The 19,793-nt window shown below is 44.8% G+C and overlaps 3 protein-coding genes across 5 annotated transcripts in view; 1 reads left to right on the forward strand and 2 right to left on the reverse strand.

The window, feature by feature from the left end:
* slc35f3b (solute carrier family 35 member F3b) overlaps nucleotides 1-3,106 on the forward strand; it is a 51,052-nt gene extending 47,946 nt beyond the window's left edge. For both annotated transcript variants that reach the window (XM_047603556.1, XM_047603557.1), the window contains 2 exons: nucleotides 75-164; nucleotides 862-3,106. In XM_047603556.1, the coding sequence (XP_047459512.1) occupies nucleotides 75-164; nucleotides 862-1,103 (332 nt within the window). In that variant the 3' untranslated portion in view covers nucleotides 1,104-3,106. The remainder of the gene's footprint in view (nucleotides 1-74; nucleotides 165-861) is intronic.
* LOC125019054 (5-hydroxytryptamine receptor 1D) lies at nucleotides 2,445-6,338 on the reverse strand. Its single transcript, XM_047603554.1, has 3 exons — nucleotides 6,038-6,338; nucleotides 5,129-5,289; nucleotides 2,445-5,038 (listed from the first exon to the last, which is right to left on the reverse strand). The coding sequence occupies exons 1-3, from the start codon at nucleotides 6,198-6,200 to the stop codon at nucleotides 3,743-3,745; spliced, it is 1,620 nt and encodes a 539-aa protein (XP_047459510.1). The 5' UTR covers nucleotides 6,201-6,338; the 3' UTR covers nucleotides 2,445-3,742.
* A 116-nt stretch (nucleotides 6,339-6,454) lies between these two features.
* tarbp1 (TAR (HIV-1) RNA binding protein 1) lies at nucleotides 6,455-19,645 on the reverse strand. 2 transcript variants are annotated; one of them, XM_047603553.1, is made up of 29 exons: nucleotides 18,580-19,645; nucleotides 18,413-18,510; nucleotides 18,255-18,324; nucleotides 17,935-18,083; nucleotides 17,785-17,837; nucleotides 17,583-17,680; nucleotides 17,368-17,503; nucleotides 17,185-17,281; nucleotides 16,613-16,702; nucleotides 16,374-16,521; nucleotides 16,026-16,286; nucleotides 14,581-14,678; nucleotides 14,339-14,497; nucleotides 14,020-14,240; nucleotides 13,691-13,934; nucleotides 13,395-13,583; nucleotides 13,100-13,299; nucleotides 12,943-13,014; nucleotides 12,734-12,854; nucleotides 11,819-11,929; nucleotides 11,580-11,729; nucleotides 11,405-11,491; nucleotides 11,127-11,326; nucleotides 10,960-11,041; nucleotides 10,690-10,861; nucleotides 10,436-10,621; nucleotides 9,776-9,900; nucleotides 9,052-9,188; nucleotides 6,455-6,905 (listed from the first exon to the last, which is right to left on the reverse strand). In XM_047603553.1, the coding sequence occupies exons 1-29, from the start codon at nucleotides 19,541-19,543 to the stop codon at nucleotides 6,749-6,751; spliced, it is 4,875 nt and encodes a 1,624-aa protein (XP_047459509.1). In that variant the 5' UTR covers nucleotides 19,544-19,645; the 3' UTR covers nucleotides 6,455-6,748. The 2 variants fall into 2 exon arrangements, with proteins under 2 accessions (XP_047459509.1, XP_047459508.1); XM_047603552.1 differs by having other exon boundaries at nucleotides 18,413-19,645.
* Between the last annotated feature and the right edge of the window lie 148 nt (nucleotides 19,646-19,793).

Here is a 19,793-nt window from a genome sequence, read left to right on the forward strand (position 1 = left end):
ACAAGTGTCATTTTGTCAAGTTTTGACTATTTGTGTGGTCTTCCTGCTGCTCTGACTCTGCTTTTTTCCCTCAGCTTTCAACATCCTGGTGAACTTTGGCATCGCTATAACATACCCGACGTTAATTTCCCTCGGCATCGTCTTAAGTGTTCCCGTAAATGCCAGTAAGTCTCTTGGTTTTCCTCCCAGTCGTAACTTTTTCCACTTGGGCCACCGTTTAATATTTGATAGCGCTGAAATCGCCCTAAAGGTATCATCTATATTTGATGAAAGATGTTATTTTCAGACTAGGTACCTTGTGAGTGTCGCTTGTCATAGTATTTGACGCGCAGAGAAAGCTGCAGTTCACAATCAGCCACAACATTAAAACGACTGACAGGAGAAGTAAATAACATTGAACATCTTGTGACAATGCAGTATTCTGCTGGGAAACGTTTGGACCTAGACCAGACCAGGCACATCTAACCCCAGCAGGCTGCAGTCTGACATAGGCACACATGCAAAAATAGGTTTAGAAAAAACATGAAAAACAGCACAATGTGTTGACCTGGCCTGCAAATTTGCTAGATCCCAAACTGATCAGGTATCTCTGGGATGCACTGGAACGAGCCTGGTCCACAGAGGCCCCTCCCCTCAACAGATAGGACCCCACTAACAACATCCTGCTGGAAACCCTCAGAAGGCCCATGTCCATTCTCTGATGAGTCACTACTATTTTAGAGGCACAAGGGAGAGCTACACAATATTAGGAAGGCGGTCATAATGTTATACCTGATCGGTGTTACATGCTACGTGATCATTAATCCGGTGCTGTTACGTGTCTTTATACGCTCATATTAATACGCGTTTGTGATTTCACAGTGGTGGACCTCTACACGTGTGAAATCCACTTCAACACGGTGCGCCTCATCGCTGTGTTCATCATCTGCCTGGGTTTCCTCATGCTGCTCTTACCGGAGGACTGGGACCAGTGCATCATCCAGCTCAGCACGAAGCTGCGCAAGCGCGACGACCCAGCAGAGGTCAGCGGAGAGGCGGGCGCCACCACAGGGCTCAACTGGAGAAACCGAGGCCGTACCTCCATGTCAACATTTGCACATTGATGTTCATGAGATATCACCATGCAAACACACACACACAAACACAGATGGAGACATATGAATAGGTTTGACCTGCCTTCTGTTTCGCGCTTCTCCTGGATTGAGAAAAGAAAAAAAAAACAGTTTGGGTTTGAACAGTAACATTTTGACCAAGAGCTGGAGATGCGAGAGGCACAGATTGTCTTTCATCCGGTTTCCCCTCCACTCAGAAGTTACCCAAGCTGGTGCATGGACTCATGTCAACTGTAACCTCCCCCTCCTCTCCTCCCCCCACTCCCAAAAAAAGGTCACGTTAACGGACTGAGTCGTTTATCAATTTCAGCTGTATCTCGCAATCATTCCATTGATTCATTACATCTAAGACTTGCCAACATGCCTGACACTTCAAAAAACAACAACAACAAAAACAAGGACAGACATCTTTCAAGGCGGGCCTAACACCTCGTAGACTGTTTGGCTTTAACATGTACACACTTACACACCTTTAAGATCCAAAGAAGAATGCCTGAAATGCTGAACGCCTGAAAAACAAAACAAGGGGAGGCCTGTATCGGCATCCCACTGGTGTACACTTAATGACAAATACCTGCCTTCCGTGCACTGTACATAGCTGCGTTTCACACCTTGGACGTCCCGAGGCTGCGGACCTGATGGGGTCGTCTGGCGTGAAGGGACCTGTCTGGACATCTGAGGATCAATCTGAGGCCAACGAAGCGTCCGCAACGCCTCTCTGTCTCCGTCTCTTTCAGTTCTGGAGAGAAGACGTCTTTTTTATCCACTCTGATTGGCTCCCTGTGGTGATGTGCATTCCCCGTGGGCTGAACTCCCACTCTGTCACGCAATGCTCAGGCCCACAGTTTAGTCACGAGATAGCTAAGAGATAAACCAGTATCTCTGCCGCATTCGTTTTCAGTGCATGGAATTTGTTCGTCAAAAAAACGGTGCTTTCAGTCCAGTTGTGATGCACTTGCCTCACATTTTCTCTTGCCAAACATTTTATTGAGCAGGCAAAGTAGGTAATCTGTGCATTTTTGTATCGTCACTAAAAAAAAAAATCTCTTAATTCATGCTTCAGGCCTCTTGATGTTTGAATCTTAGAAAAAAAGACTGACAGGCTTAAATAAAAACTACCCCTTTAATGACTTAGGATAATAACCATAGCTATCACTGAGCTTCACTTTAAATCCCCGTCTCATGTTTCGATTCACACGCACACAAACAAACCGGTGGCAACACGGTCCGAGGGTTTTATGTCTGGTCAGAATAGCAGACGGTAGGAAACTGGCTTGAGGAGAGGCGTGTTGACACGAGAATGACCCACGCGACGCCAGCCCTTCTCCTCTCTTCCTGCACCTGTTTTCATTTATCACATTTCCGAGGCAGGTTAACAACCAAGAGGAGCCTGAGGCCTGAACAAAGCGGCCGGTATAAACTCTGCCTTGCTGTGAATGTATGAACATCACTCGACCACTCATGCTCGCTACATGCTACCTATTTTTTACAGACTGCTGCAGAGAGACTCTTTTAATACTTCCCTTCTCTTCCGAAGGTTTTCTTCTTCTTTTTTTTTTTTTCTGAGACAGACTCTTGATGCATCACACAAGACCTTTTATATTTTTGCATCTGGTTGCCGACCAACCTCGAGGGGGGGTCGCAGCGAGTGACATCTTCAGAACGAGCATGCGAATACTGTACGAGCAGGTACAGGTGAAAAGTCCACTTCACTGCCTTTTCTTTGTTTTGCAATAGAGTAAATTAGCACTGTTTCCCATTGTCATTCTCTATGACAATAAATAACAATATTGTATTCCTCTGGAATTATTGCTAGACATAAATGTAAACCTTTGTAAGGAATGATGATTTTTACACTGAGATGCAACATATGATTATCACATTTGAGGAGGGAATATTTAGGGCGGGAATAAATGAAGGGTTATTTAGATCTACTGCTGGGTGTCTTCAAGTGTAATCACATGTACTATATAAAAAAATATTTCTTTTCAGTACATCTCCTTGTCAGAGTTTGTTCTTCCTCAGCGTCTAAAGCCGTTAAACAGTCGATTAGTAGACACTCAAAGTTAATCTGCAATAATTTATCATTTTATTATTTTTTTTAGCTTTTTTTGTCTTATACTTAAGTAAAGCAAATGCTCTGGGATTTTAGGGTATTAAAAGTCAATTTTGAATTTTCAATATGAATTCATAAATAGAACTGGAGCTAATGAATTTGGATAACAAAGCTGCAGATTTGCAACCCAGTCTTAGCTATAAAACCTAAATACTTGTGGCTAGCAATCGTGATGTAAATTCATAATTAGGACCAGGCAGAAACCTGTCTGGACTGTTGTCCATCTGAAACAATTGATTGATTATTCTGTAAACTTTCTATCATCATCAGTTTATCTTTGAATGTAGTTTTTGGCAATGGCTCTGTAGAACGCAGCTTCTCAAGTAGGAATATTTTTTGATGAGTAAATAATCCCGGTGAGACAAAACAAGCCATATTAGCATGCAAACATGGTCTGTAGGAAGTTGTGATTGATATTTCAGTGCTTTTAGACTCTTTATAAAAAGACTAAACAATTCCTAAACAAACCGGTGATGGTCATAATGTTCCTTCTTCAGCATCTGCAGAAGTCGAACTAACAAACGTCATGCTCCACTCTCACGGTTATCTGGCCATAGAAGAAAGTGGCCTGCCGCTCCTCGGTGATGGCAGAGAAAGGAAGTCTGTTGCCCTCTTGAGGCCGAGAGGGGACCTGCAGCCAGTCCACTCTCCTCTCACCACCAGCATTTTGCTCCACAGAGGATGGCGAGACATTTTCCGGGTGGCACACTTTGCATAGATGATCCCCAGGGTGACGTCTGAAGTCGGAGCAAACGGTAAAAATGGAGGAGGAGCACCTATCGCAAGTCAAACTCTCGGAGCTGGAGGGTGGGCTGGGATGCACCGTGGTTGCAGTGAATGGGTCGCTACCCCTGCATTCATCTCCCTCCGGCCTTACCCGTGCTCCCCTGCCCACCATGCTCCCCAGACGAGATCTTATTTTTTGTCTGAGTCCACAGAGAGCGCTCTGGAAACGCTTGCTGAGCAGAGCGTACAGGAGAGGATTGATGTCAGAGTTCAGCAACACCAGCCAGTAGGAGAAGGTGACGGCAGATGACGGGACGAGGGAAGGTTGGCTTACGAAAGCCTGAACCAGGGCCACGCCTATGTAAGGAGTCCAGCAGAAGAAAAAAGCCGTGATGATGAGGAAGAGACGCACCACCCCGTGATTATGGTGCTGTTGGGAGTTCTGTAAAGTTTGCTGTGTGGTGCCCTGAGCCAGGAAGGAAAATAAACGTCTGGATGATGTGTTGCCCTGCGCTGAAGTAGCACCAGGAAAAGCGCGGCTGATATAACTCCTGTCATCTGTGCTGACCTCAGACACAAACTGCGCGCTCACATGATACACGAGTCTCGAGGGGTTGTGGAGGCCCTCGCAGCGCCGGCGAGATGAGTCACCCGGAGAAGCGCAGGAGCTCGGGCTCATGCTGCGCTGCACAGAGTCCTCCAGCGTGTGAATCCTCCTGGCGTGACTGCGAGCCACCTTGACAATCTTGACATAGCAGAAGAAGATGACCACAGCGGGTATCAGATAGGAGAGCGCAGCCATGAAAGCCGTGTAGCTGGGACTGCTGGCCCAGTTCACTGCGCAGCTGTACATGGGAGCGACATAGCTGACGGAGCTCCAGCCCAGCAAAGGGGGGCAACTAGTGGCCAGGGCCTGCAGCCAGATCCACAGGACCACGCCGCAAGTCCTCCAGACGGTGCAGCGGGAGTCGTAGCGCAGGCAGTCCATGATGGAGTGGTAGCGGTCGAGGGCAATGGCAGCTAGTGTCAGCACCGAGGCCGTGCAGTAGACGGAGGAGGTGTAACCCACATACAAACAGAGGTCCTAGTAGACAGGGTAGAGAACAAGGGAGAACAGATGTTATAGTACAAGAGGGAGCAGTCGATATGTTCATACAGAAGTGAAGTGACCTACGGTATAATCCACCCAGTCATGGTTGATGACGGACAGAGCAACAAAAGGCATGACTCCGACGCCCACCAGGAGATCGCTGACGGCCAGGTTCATGATCAGCACCGAGGTCACAGAGTGGAACGTCTTGGTGGCAGCCACAATAATAATGACTAGAATATTACCTAGAGAAATAGAGCACACGATGAGGTTGGATTCAAGACTGAACAAGCATATTTTCCAGCTGTACCACGGCTAAAGTCCACTAAAAAAAAATCACTAGAATTTGGAAAATTGAAGAATTTATCCTTTAAATATACTTTATTATACAATATAAATTATTGATACAATCATGCAAACATCTTAGATAATCTCCTACACAGTGTTATTTAGGACTGAGGTAAATGTCACCCACCTGAAATTTGTATATTTATTTATTGTATACTTTTAAGGAATACCCCGTCAACAGAAAGTTGACGGGGTATTCCTTAAAATAAGTGAATAAGTGAAGCGCCTTTTTTTTTTTTTTTTTTTTACTGGGGGATGGTGATTGCTGCACAAGTGGCTCATACAAGATACTTAGAACAATGACTTATTTTTTAAGTTAATTACAGAATTATACAAATTGCAAACAAATTACAAATTAATTTTCTTGAATAAATAGACTACTTTTAGGACTCGAAAATACGCGGATGTTTTTTTTTTCATGCAGAAAAACATCCCAGGGAAGCAAAAACTTATAAGCAGCACTCAACAAGCATCTTTTTTTATATACGTAAGACAGATAAAATCGGCAGGAACAAAGTTGTGATGAAATCCCTAAATTCAGAAATTCGCGGACAGAAGACTTGGCGGACAGCTTTATACTTTTAAATATATAAAAACGTGCAAACTTCTCATAAAACCTCAGCTATCAACAGATGAGTCTTTTACCTGTCACGGCGCCAAAGCACATCAGCGCCATGAGGATCTCCAGGACCAGCCGGGTGCGCCCGGACATCCCCCGCTCTGCGCCTTTGGTCCAGTTCGCGTTGATCTCCGCCGCCGCCAGCAGAGCCGACCCGGACTCCAAGCTGGAGCCATCCAGATGGTCCATACCCCAGCTCAAATAAACCGCTGTCCTCACATGATAAGGAGCCCACAACACGCGTGATTCGACGAGGAAGTCATTTACTGTAATTGCATGTGCTCCGGATCTGATCTCCAGGTGAAACGATTAGTTTATAGGGGGAGGGAGGAGGAGGGTGCAGGGACATCTAGTGTACTTTTAACCCTTTCCGTGCTTCTTTTTTCTCCTTAAACATCATAAACTGAACTAATAAGATACATTACAAAAATTAATAATCTTCGTTAAAAACAGTTTTATTTATTTGAATGTATTTAAAAAATAATACAACTTCAAAAATAATAAAAACATGTGAATACAGAAAATAAAAACCAATAGCAGTATTTAAAGATGTATTTGAATTTTAGGTTTAGCAAGAGTCTTCACACACAGAAGCTCAAGTTCATTGTTCAACATCTCCATAAAACTCTTCACAAACTCTTCTTCTTCACATGTGATGGGTGAAGTCGGCATCAAGACCGTCTGATGTCGGGTCACCTGCGGTTTCTTCTTCAGTTGAGTCCTGAGTTGACGTCAGCTCAGGCGGAGGAGGCGAGATGCTGACGTGTGTACTCCCAAATCAACAGGGCAGCGCTCACATGCACGTTGAGAGAGCGGATGACCCCTTGTTGGGGGATCTCCACGCACACGTCCAACATCTGGAGGAGGTTGGCAGGAATGCCCTCCCGTTCATTGCTAGAAAAGCAACAACAACAACAACAAAAAAAAGACAAAACTTATAGGTGTATGGATTTCTCAGTGCCAATCAAATATAATATAACCTAAAATCCTCAACTGTTCTTTGAATGCATACCTTCTATTGCAATTGAATTGAATTTCCACAGGATTAACAGAGAAGAGATTGTTCTGAGAGGGTTCTACTACCATGTTTTTTTCTAATTAAATCAAATAATTAAATTACACAAATAATTGTGTGGTAATCACCAGTGGGATTATGATAAGTCACAATATGATATTATTAGGATTTGTAGCAATATGCAATTATTATTATTGCAATTGGTTGTTTTCCCCTCTAGTAAATCCTAACATCGCAGCAAAAACAAAAATTAAATTAAGAAAAAGTTAATTTACTGGCTGACACAGAACAAAAAGCCCCTAATATCTTGCTCACTGCACAACATCCAGTCAGCCAAACTGCAGACTGCTGCTTCAATCCATGCACTGCACACTTTTTGTATCTGGATGATTTTAGTCTGTCATTTGGCTTTATCATGCCCCCCATGAGATTTAATCGAAGAGCCCTTATCATAAGTGGCCAAGTTAGTCATTAATTTTCTCAAGCCCTTACAGCTACGAGCAATAAACTCCTAATACAGACTAATCGTGATTGCAAGTCCAAGAGCCATTCCTGCTCCTGTAATCAAGAGAGAACATACTGAGACTCCAGCAAAACGGGCCGTGCAGAGCAAACACAACGAGGTAATGAGCGTTGCAGTCGATCTCTGCAGAGGGTGGCGCACGGTAAGAAAGCGTGATTTGATGAGTTACATTCATCCAGAGCGTTAAGCGGCTGAGATAATAGCGACCTGATGAGAAATTAGAGCTGCGCCGTGCTGTGCTGAGGAGAGCACAGCTGTGAAAGCGCTCAAGAGTGAGCGCACACATGACGGGCTCAAGCTGACAGCGCCGCTCACACCTCAGCGACTGAAAACAAACCAGGACGCCTACACAGAGGGGATCAATATTAATCTCAAGCTGTTTGCAAAGCCAGATGTACAGTTTCACTGCATGTTTAGGGCGAACGGTGAATCCTCTATAGCACAAATTTTCATGTGATTCATGGTACGTTATTATTATCAAACTTAACATAGATCACAATATAATATGATATTACAGTAATAATACTACCTACAGATAATGATACCGCTCATCACAATACTTACTGTAAGACAAGATATCATATTATTCCATTACAATATGCTATACACTGATCAGGCATAACATTATAACCATTGTCCTAATATTGTGTGCATCTCTTTTGTGCCTCCAAAACAATTGTGGTTCATAAGAGAATGGACATGGGCCTTCTGAGGGTGTCCTGTGGTATCAGTTCATCCCACAGATACTTGATCAGTTTGGGATCTAGTGAATTTAGAAGCCAGGTCAACGCCTTGTGCTCATTTTCCTGTCTGTTTTTTGAGTTGTTCGTAGATAGTTTTTGTGTTTGTCTGTGTCAAGCTGTATCCTGCAGATTCCAGGTGCAAAAGCTTCCCAGCAGAATATTGAATTGTCATAACCTCAACCTGAACCCAGAAGATCTCCTCAGCTGACCTCACCCCAAAAAACCTTCCAGAGAACTGATTTTATTAGCCTAGAACCAAAAAGTAATTTTATAACATGGTGAAATATTGATATTTGGCCTTTGGCACTGATACAATGTAGGTATGCAAAACATCTCCATACTATGCTCTACTAAGGTCTCTACTAAATCCCTCAAGCTTCTAATTTCTGAGATGCTACAAAACTTCCTTGGTTTCCACAACATGGCTAAGTGAAGCTACAGGGCAGCATTACAAACAACACTAAACGAAGGTTAAGGTTTTCCTGCTGCTATTGGTTTGTGTAATCTATTTCCTTCGCTCTCCTCCTCGGGGACAGCCAATTACAGCTCTGCATGCCCCGACAGGTACACAGAGGAGAGGAGAGGTGCAAGTCCCACTGGGAACAACGCTAAAGTGGAGAGATAACACTAAACGGCCTCGTCAGCACACACCTTCATCTGTGCGAGAGTCACAGGGGCATGGGAAGACGGAGGCTTGCACGTATCTAAACGCAGCCGGCTGTGATGGAAAAAGAGGAGGCTTTCTGCGGACTGTCATACCCCAGGAGGAGCAGGGTCTTCTCGGGGAACTGGTAGTCCTGGAGGCTGTGGCTGTTGGCCGTCTGCTCCACTCCGACAATACAGTACCCTTCGCTCTTCTTCACCTGCAAGAAATCAGTGAGCTCCAAAGGCTTCACCTGAAGAGCAGAAAGAGTGTGTGAGTTTAATGATGATTAGTGGAAAAAAACAAACAAACAAAAAAAAAAACCCTGTTCTTAACACAGGCTAATATTGTGATGAAAAGAAGCCCCGGATATGGAGGGACTTGGTTTTCAGAAAACGTTTTGCCTATTCTAGTTTTTGGTTCTGTTGGGGATGGGCACTGCTTTTAGATCAAGCTTTTAGATCAAGTAGTGTCTCTGTTATGGGGTGGGAATGCCTATCTGGTCTAGGTGGGTGCTACATGTCTAAGTAGCATCCACATGAATGAATGCCAGGTCCAAAAGTTTCCCAACAGAACACTGTATTGTCACAAGGTGATCAATGTTATTTACGTCTCCTGTCACTGGTCATAATGTTGTGGCTGATTGGAGTACAGTGTTGGTCTTTCAGGTGAAACTTTCTGATCCACATTCAAGCAATGTGAGGTGAATGCTAATGCTAATCTGGTGATTGTTCAGCGTGTCCTTGACAAAGTTCAAAATTTGATTATAAGTGTCTTTCCAACAAAGCTTTTAGATCTCCAGAGAGAACGTTTTACTTGAGTTTATTTCATGCACTTCACCTCTAACAAAGGAAGCCACAGCTCAGAGGAGACGCTCAGGGACTGGAAGTGTTTGTCGCTCACGTGGCGGAGGCTGTCCAGGACCAGAGCGCTGGCGCCAAATATCTCACATGTCCGACAAAGTCCTGCAAAAACACACAAACAAACGAATGACCGCCCCCGTGTTGTTGACAGAATCCTCCCTTTTATGATATCTACAGGAGGAAGGTGATTAAAATGTCTTTGTCTTTAGATTTTTAATCCGGGCAGTGATGTCTCAGCAGTTTATCATCATGGGCAGAGACAGACTTGGCAACCGAGTGACTGATTTAAAGTAGAACATTTGCAAAACATCCAAGCTAACGTCGGTTGCTAGCTACATCATGCAGTATCAATATTGGCTTTGAAAATGGATATTTTCCTCTATAAACAAATTCTGATTGTTTCGGCCTCTTATCATCTGAGACAACAGCAACGGAGTACACTCGCAGAGAACATAAATATGTGTTCATGATAAAAGCTTCCCTGTATAAGCCTGATAAGAGGTCTCAGGTGGTTTTAGTGCCAGCTTTGTTTAACCTGTTGGCCTAGATCTTCATTGTGCAAGCGAGACGCACAAATCAAGGAGGGGAATTCACTGATTACAATGTAAAAAATGTGACGAGTTGCGCTGATCATGACCTCCCAAATTGGTGGGCTTATCGATGAGCGAGGCCACGACCAGCAGGGCGCCGTGCAGTTTGCCCAGTCGAGCCGCCCTCTCTGGGGGAACCAGGTGAAGCTCGGGTTCCTGCTCCTGGATGCCCAGCCTCCAGGGGGTGATCTTCTTCTGCACGTCGGCCCAGCGCTCCTCCTTCTCCTGCTCACCTGAAGATACGACAGCGTTAACAATTGCTAAGAGGCGGCCCTGATTCTTGTCAGACGTGCTCCCATACTTCTGTCTTGCTGGATCCAGTCTCCAGGCTGCAGCTGGTTCAAGTCAGGAACAGGATTTCTCAAGGGAAGCGATGGATTTTCGGAGAAACATGACAGCTTCTCAAACTTCCAGGGAGGTATCCACTCATCGTCGGCCAACTCTGACAGACTGGGAAAACTACAGAAAATAGTCTGCAAAAAAACAAAGAAAGGAAGAAGGAAACAAGCATGTTATGCTGCTCTATTGATTCTCAGCGAGCTTCATCTATTCAGAAGAAACACTAGCGCACCTCAACACTGTAGTCTCTAATAGGATGGAAGGCACCAAAGAAGAAGTGCTCCTGGATCCTCGTCCAGTTCTTGTTGGCATTTCTGAACGTGAGACAGCAGACACATAAATATGTTAGGAAATTGTGGCAAACTTTTCGAAAGTACCGTTCTTCTGTCCTGCTCTCACCCGGTGCGCTGCATGGCCTCAGCTTGGTTCAGACAGGCCTTGACCACAGACGATAACCCTCCCAAAGCATCTTCTTCTACCTGGCTTTCTGCCAGGCTCCACACCCTCTTCAGGGCCAGTAAGGCATACAGGCGCACACTGAAGTTATGGTTGAAACATGACTGCAAGACGACGTCTAGGGCTTTTCGCAACTGTGCTGCCTTAAACACAATAGGGATGAGATGTAAAAACCGAGAAGGACTGTGTTTAAGTCGAGAAGAAAAAACAATATACTTTACCTTATCATTAAGATTGGGCATGATGATGTTAAAGTGAACCAAGACTGATAGGAAGGTACAGATGCTTGTCTTTGTCTTTTCCTGATCCTGCACAAAAAAAAAAGAAAAATTGGTTGATAATTTCACACACAATACAGCGCTTGGTGGTATAAATGTGTTCAGTGCAGGACCTCACCATGTTGAAGCATCTCCAGAAGCTCTCCATGTGCTGTGGATACCGAACGAGGATCAGAATCATCATCCACTCGATGAGATATTTGACCGAGGCCTGGTTGCTGCAAAATCCAGCTTCAAACACACGGCTCAGCAAAGTGGCAACAAACTCCTACGTGCACAAACACAGGAAAAATCACAGTCACGCGCTGAGTGGTTAATTTCCTGTGTGACTATAAAATGACAGCGCAATTGTTTTACCTCTCTGAGTTTAGGCAGCAGCAGCAGCAGTGTTTGCCACACGCGGTTTTTGACGCGATGCTGCAGAGAGTTGCTATAGTAGCGTACTTTTGACTTTGATATGTCATTGTCCTGGAGAGACGGAGTGGAAAGTGGAAGAGAATGGAAACAGTCTTGTTAAAATGGCTGGAACTGAAGCTTAACTTATCATCCTAATGTGAAAAATGCCCTGAATGTCAAATGCAATTAGAATATAATGAAGCAACATCAACAAAACACGCGCACATTATGTCGGTTAATTAGAGCCTGGCTAATCACTTCATTTTACATTAGGTGACATTATAGAGGGGTTAAGATGATTAATACAGCGATCAGCCATAACAATATAACCACTAATATATTCTGAATGTTCTGCTGGGAAACCTCAGGACCTGGAACTCATGTGGATATTACTCAGACATGTACCACCCACCTAGACCAGACCAGACCAGCTTCACCCCATAACAATGATAATCCTTGATGCAGCTTGACACAGCCACACACACAAAAACAGTTTAGGAATAACTAAAAAAAACACATGAAAAAAAGCACAAGGTGTTGACCTGGCCTCTAAATTTACTAGATCCCAAACTGATCTATCTGTGGGATGCACAAGCACAAGCCTGGTCTACAGAGGCCCCTCCCCTCAACCTATAGGCCCCAAAGACCCCCACTAACAACATCCTGTTTCCAGACACCACAGGACACACTCAGAAGACCCATATCCATTCTCTGATGAGTCACAACTGTTTTGGAAGCGCAAGGGAGACCTGCTCAATATTAGGAATGTGGTCATAATGTTATGCCTGATTAGTGTATATACTGTATATACTATTTAAATAGTGAAAAGAATGTTCTCATATTCATTACAGTGTTATCACCCAGCCCATAACCTACTCTTTTCAGCAAATCCAGAACCAGTTCCTCTATCAGTCTTTGATGCTGCAGATCAGAGGAGTCCAGGCGGCTAAGGAAAGCCAGCACACATGTGCGTGGCAGCTGATCATCTCTACTATCACTGGAAAGTAAAAACAGGAGAACTATATCACACAGCAAGAGAGACATCTAGTGGCAACATTATAAAAGCACAGCTCCACGGAGCTCACCATGTTACTGCGACATTAGCTGCACACTCTTCACCAAGTTGCTCCACATATATTTGGACATCCTGGACGAGTCTTTGAAAAAGGAGGATAAAACGGTTTAGATATGTCTGAGACACAGGAGAAAAAATAAAATGTGAGAAACGCTGCCCAGACTCACCTCTGGTCTCTCCTGAACACGGGCCCGTAGACACAAGCCTCAGTGAGAATACTGATGTGGCTGAAAACACTAGAAAACACAGCGTCATCCTGCCCACTGCTGCCTGGATCCACGGGCAGCCACACCTCACAGCAGTGCTGAAGCAGCACGCCAAACACTCCGCTCTTGGATTGAGACAGCTCCATGAGATCAGTGGAAATCTAAAACGAAACAAAAACACAACAAAGGTATATAGAAAATCCATGCTGAGAAATCACTGCTGCAGATCCACATCAAAAAGACTGATTTGAATCACTTGTTTCAAGGTGACCGTAAGGGTCGGGGCCTGAGCGTGCGTCGTCCTGAGCAGTTTGCGGTGGAAAGCCATGGAGACGAAGCCTTTCAAGGCTGGCCAGAAGTCGTGGGCGTTCGTGCTCAGGCCCTGCACCAGCTGCCAGCTCAGAGTCACGGCTTCCACGCAGAGGGCCTCCTCGTTGTGCACTAACTGAAAAAATACCATCAAAGCCAACGCTTAATCAACAGAAGGAAGACCTCTCCAACTCCTGCGTCTGTTTCTTGTTTGAATTGCATCCAAAGCTGTGCGAGACTCACTTGTGGCAGCGCCGTCTCCATAAAGGTGAGCACAGGCAGCACCAGGTCACTGGGAGAGAGAGCCAGGGCCTCCACACTGCAACTCAGAGCGGCTTTAAGAGTCTGGGACGCTACGGGAATCTCTGCAGACTCAGGAATCCTGACAGCACCAATCAGGAAGTTCAGACAAATCCACTGGTCCCGCATAAAATTGGCAGCGATGCGCCCCCAGTCCTGCTGCAGGAGACCTTGTGCTTCCAGATCACTATTAAATAAAGGAAAATACTCACTCTTAAATATGTGTGCATATATCTGACCTATTATTATTATTATGAAAATCTTCCTCTAACCTCAAACATCCTGGTTTCCTCAGACATTTATTAACATTTCCAAGAGTTGTTTGACTTTTTGAGGAAGAGGAAAATGGACTGTAGAAGTAGTAATTCAGAGATTTCAGAACAGAGCTGGTCTCTGGTTGCATGTCGGACGTGCTGTGCTCCATGAGACCACACACTGCAGCCAGGGATGCCATAGCAACCGCTTTAGCCACCTGGTTTGCCACAGAAGGGATCTGGCAACGGAAAAAACAACAAGTGTTTGAAGCATAAAAAAAACTGAATAATAAAGTTCCTGCCTGACTACGGAGTCGAGAACATTTAGCTGAATTACCTGCTGGCTCGGTTCTTCCAGGATCGTGAGGCCGTACTTTATGAGTTTGGGGAAAGCGTCGTGCTGAATGTTCCTGCGGAGCTGCGGTGCGGTGCTGCACATGACAAACAGTTGCCTCAGGACGCAAAGATACAACTCAGCTCGCTCCACGTCGAACAGCTGAAATTAAAAAAAAAAAGAACAGCACATGTAGCCACTTGGGGCGTCCACTGTCATTGAAGTGATGGTGACTTGCCGTTTACCTCCTGCAGTTCTCCGCACAGTCGCCTCAAGATAAAGCCCAGGATTGGATCGACGAGCTTCAAAATTTCCTTCTCCATGGCAACCGTGACACTATCCCCTTTAAAAAGGAGAGCGACAGAAGAAATGTCGATGGTCACATTTTCAGAGCAGCTCGCTGTACCAGCCATGGTGGAAGAATTATGAGTATGACGAGAAGAAACTAAGAAAAGGTCAAACCAATGAATAGTTGTGCTCATTAGTTTAAATATACTAGAATAATTGGTTATTGGGATAATGGTCAGATGAAGCAATCACATTAATTGTAGGTGCCCTTTATAAATCTCAATAAATGAAATAACTCAAATGGTCCTGACAGGAGAAGTAAATAACATGTTGAAACAATACAATGTTCTGCTGGAAACTTCTAAACCTGGCATTCATGTGGATGATACTTAAAATTATTTTAAAAATTGTTTTTAAAGAAAACTGAAAAACTGCACTCTAGGGCTCTAGGACTCGGCGGTATATATGAATTTTTAATATTCCAGACCGGACTATTTTCGAAGTAGTGCTTCTTAACATGTATGGTGCAACTGCATCACTGTGAGGCGTGGTGAAGATGGAAAGGTCAGGAAAATGAAGCGGCAGAAGAGAGGACTTGTGTCAAAAAAGGTGCCAGGTCAGTTGTTTGGGTTGTTTTACGACCAACGGTCAAAAAACCCTGAAAATGTCCCCAATAAGCTTTTTATGAATTAGAAAAAAAAATGTTGCGCACAGATTACAAATATTACGGTAGCTGGTGGCGCTAGATCTTTAAATATAAACAAATATGTCAGAAAAAATTAAACCGTAATTGTCCCTGTTGCTTCATTTCATCTTGATAACATTTAATTATTATTATTATTTTTTAGTTTTTTACCTCCGATCTGTAAATGTGCGATTATTTTACAGTAGTTACTCATCATCACAGTAAAATAGTCCATCCTTACTCAACCTACTCCATTCATTCCTCTCTCAACCAGTACAAAATGTTGTGAACACGTGATGAAAAAAAATATTGTGACTAAAAGACTGGGGCTGTGATGGATGCGTGACGATACAAAAAATACAAGCTTGATAACTTGTCTTCTTTCAAGGATAATACACATTTTTCTAATGTTTAAATTGTGTATAGGACTGGATGAGATACTGATGTAAAAATGAATCATATTGGAGGGAAGAGAGAGAGGCAGCAGATAATATCCAACAGAGATATTCACTTCCTGAAATTATACTTTGCCATTCAGTTAGAAATACAATATGCAAACCTGTACCCACTAAATAACTGGATGTGCCTGTGATATCTACAAAGATAATCAGATATATTTCCCAAGCAAATATCGCAACTATCCATCGGATTTTCCTCTTTCATGTTGTAGTGTAGACTTGACAGCTCTGCCATAGAATCAGTGTTGTCATCACAAACCTTGCTCCACTCCGACACCATCTGGCATTGCTCCGTGCTGCAACAGTCTGAGCAGCAGCTGCAGGCTCTTGTCACTCTTCTGCAGAGGCAAGTAGATATTGGTGCTGACTCTGCTCAGGGTGTCCAGCAGGGGAGACAGCAGTGACTCCAGAGTGTTTCTGATCTCTGCCCCGGGTCGAATCCTCTCCATATCCACGCACAGCAGAACGGCCCTGGCCAATTTATCGGCCTCTCTGGAGTCAGGTAACCTCTCAGTCTGACCTGTGGAGCAGAATAACTGTCTGTTAAAAGTCTCACATAAAAACAAACACATCTACAGATAGAATTATTCACTCGTTTTGGACTGACCGGTGCTGGCTGGGACTCGGAGATAGGCGAGTATTTCACCTTCAACATAAGCTCTTACAGTTAGTGTCTTTGAGGAGGCATCACTGCAGTCAACATCCGTGATGCTGGGTTTAAAACTGCCTTCGTTGTCCAGTAGCCAGGTACACAACTGCAAGGATGTCACGAATATGTAAGGTAACGATTGGTTAATTAGACATGTTCTATGATCTGAGTACAGGTTGTTTCAAGTGTCTCTGTACCTGATTCCACAGTGGCGTCCCTCTACACAGTGACTCGTCTACACGGAAATGCATCAGGAAACTAAAAACATCATCGAGAGTCACTTCATTCTGAAAAAGATAATAGAAATGTAATTGAGAAGCCATTCCTGCAGCAGATTAACTTGACCCCATGTGTTTTTTTAATGTTTGGGGTGTTGTTTAGTGAACATGTCATTCAGTCATTTTATCCTTGAATAATTTTTCCTTAGTTTGGAATAAGTTTTTTATAATTTTTTCCCCTTTAGTGAATTGTTTGCACCAGTGCTCCAACTGGAGAGCTGTTCTGTCCATGGATCACAAAACAAAAGATAATTCAAGCCTAGCCCAATAAAAGAATTTAAAATTTTTACCAGGTAATTGTTTGAGCATAATTTTATTTAACGCTATTACATTAAACATAACCTTCGTAATGTACATTGCCTTAAAACAGAAATATACTGAGTGCATATGTAAAAAGAAATGCTAGCTTTGATCAAAGTGCTGCAAATAAACTATGGAAAAAATATGTTTTTGATGTTTTATTATGATTTTATGCAGTGTTTCTGTCTTACCACCACTGTGAGACAGAGGGCGCTGTTCAGCAGGAAACACTGGGCAGCTCCTCTCAACAGGACTTGATGGGTAATCATGGTGCAGCGAAGCATCTCTCTGTAGCACACGGAACAAAAATAAAAACCAGCTTCCCTGTACCCATCTTGGACACAGTCTGTCCAGCTGTAAACATGAAGCGTTACCTCAGAGTGGTGAGTCCAGTCATACCCAGCAGTGGATTTGGGGGGAGCTTGGACAGAGCCTGTGAGAGGAAGAGGAGGGGTACTGCACACCAGTGCTTAGAGCCAAGCTGCTGAATCAGCTGATGGAACACGCTACCTGCAAAGCAAACAATAGTCAGAGATGGACGGGCAATTTATGCTGACACACGCTCTCTGTGGGTTCTGTCGTCCTGTACCTCTTTCCTCTGACGGCAGACTGCTGAAGAAAGTCGTCATAAAGACTTGGAGTTTTACCGCCAGCTCAGGACAGTCTCCTACACTCTGACCAGCTGATCTACACGTGGACAGAAGCTGGGTTAATTAAGCGCAAATGAGTATTCAAAAACACAATCCTGGAGAGAAGTGATTCTGGTCGCTTAAATGTTTTTAAATCCTCACCTGTAGAAGAGTGAAGTCTCAGAGAGAACATCCATAAAGGGGCCGACAATAAACTTCAGAGCAACACAACAGAAGAGGAAACTTTAATACAAAAATAAAATATGAAACGATTTTCGGTGGAACTGAATGAAACCGCGTCTGAGCCGGTACCTGAGAAAAGGCTGAAGCAAAGGTCGGCTGCTGGAGGACCTGCAGCTCGAGGAGATGACACACTCCCTCTTTCATTAAGGATTTATTCTCACTGTGGAACATGCGCTGGTACACACACAGCAGCCAGGAGGGATGGAAGAGGCCGTGACCTGGAGATACGGCACAGACAGAGAACAGGCGTAATGAATGGAGATTATGGGACATACATCACTAAGATAAGATAAGACTTTCCGTGAAATATTTATGTGACGAGTTCATCCCTTTTGAAACACAGAAATCTATTGGGAAACTTTTAAAAAAAACAACAACTGTTGTGTTACCTTGACTATCATTCACTGTAGTTTGGATCAACGTGTCTATTCTGTTCAAAACTGGCCGGACGACATGAACCTGCAGGGGAAAAAAGAGGCAATGAATAACAAAAAGCTGCATCGCCTCATAACAGGAGGTGAAACAACATTCATGGAGGGTTTCCGACCTGGTTTTCCTCCAGCGTTTCCATCACCAGCGCGTAATCCTCCCAGAACTCTCTAAGCAACTTGCTCTTGTTTGGGTCCCATTTGAACAAGGTCTCGTCTGACACAAGAGATAGATTTGTTAAACAAAAACAAGCCATACAACCTGAAGCTGGGGTGGCGATCTCACCTTCGCTTGATGGAGACAGAGGACAGGGCAAACCCTCCTCTTCCGACAAGGCTGCACACCTCTTCAGCAGGTACAACGCCCTCTTCCGAGACAGACTGTCTCTGTGAATGAGTCCGTCCTGGACCATCCTCCAGAACTGCAGGTACAGGCGGGGGTCAGGCTCGCATGAGGAAGAGGAAGAGGAAGGGGAAGGGGAAGGGGAAGGGGAAGGGGAAGAGGGCAGGCTGTGAGGTTTTAGAAGGTGGTCCGACAAGGCGGTCAGACACAGCAGAGTCCTCTCCGTCACCACGGGGCCGGGGCTGGTGGAGTGCCAGCTGCACAGATCATCCAGGATCACCTTGAGGATGCTTTGTAACGTCACGCCGCTGATGCGGTTCAGGAGGGTCAAGATTATCCTGACTGTGACTTTAGAGGCCAGTGCATCAGGCAGCGTTTTGATGGAGGACAGTGCAGCTGCTAAGGTGGCGAGTGTGAGCTGCTCATCCTCTGAGAGAAAGGGTATAAAAGCAGCCATGACTTCACTGGCGACCTCCACGCTGAGTCGCCCCGGACCGGGCGGCTCCTCTTCTGACAGCTGTAAAGACGGGAGGACGGAGGTGACAGCCTTCCTCCACACAGCCTCGTCGCACAGATGGAGGCAGACGCTCAGGAGCCTGCAGGCAGCAGCCGTACTCTCCCTGCAGCGGACGTCTTCGCCGGCTTCTGCAGAGATCCTGCACAGGAAAGGCAGACATTTCGTCCAGACGGCGGACTCGATTTGATCTCGAATACGCCGCCGTTTTTCGTCCGTTAACGCAGTTGAGTCAGCGTCGGCTAAAAGGGGTCCGAGTCCTTCGATGAAAGCTGTCAAAGCCTCCACTCGCTCCGTCTCCGGCCACGACTCGTTCGGCCAGGACAGAGATTCAAATAAAAGCTCGTAGTCGGGGGAGCTGGACAAGACCGCGTTGATTAAAACGGAATACATGGTCTGCTAAGGTGCCCAGCGCCGAAGACATTAACAACAGCCGGCTTCTCTGCTCGCGTCCGCCACGAGCAGCACGTTGTTCAAAACAGAACGTAAACTTCCGCAAACGTAGTTACAAACTCTCGCGAGAGGTGGGAGGCAATAAACGAGAAGTACTCCTCCACTCCGTTGCTCATGTTGGTTAAATATCAGAAAAACGCTTCACTAGTGGAACAGTGCACAAAAAACACTTGGTTTCATTTAGTAGCAT

Source organism: Mugil cephalus, chromosome 13 (genome assembly GCF_022458985.1).
Source record: "Mugil cephalus isolate CIBA_MC_2020 chromosome 13, CIBA_Mcephalus_1.1, whole genome shotgun sequence".
Taxonomy (NCBI): domain Eukaryota; kingdom Metazoa; phylum Chordata; class Actinopteri; order Mugiliformes; family Mugilidae; genus Mugil; species Mugil cephalus.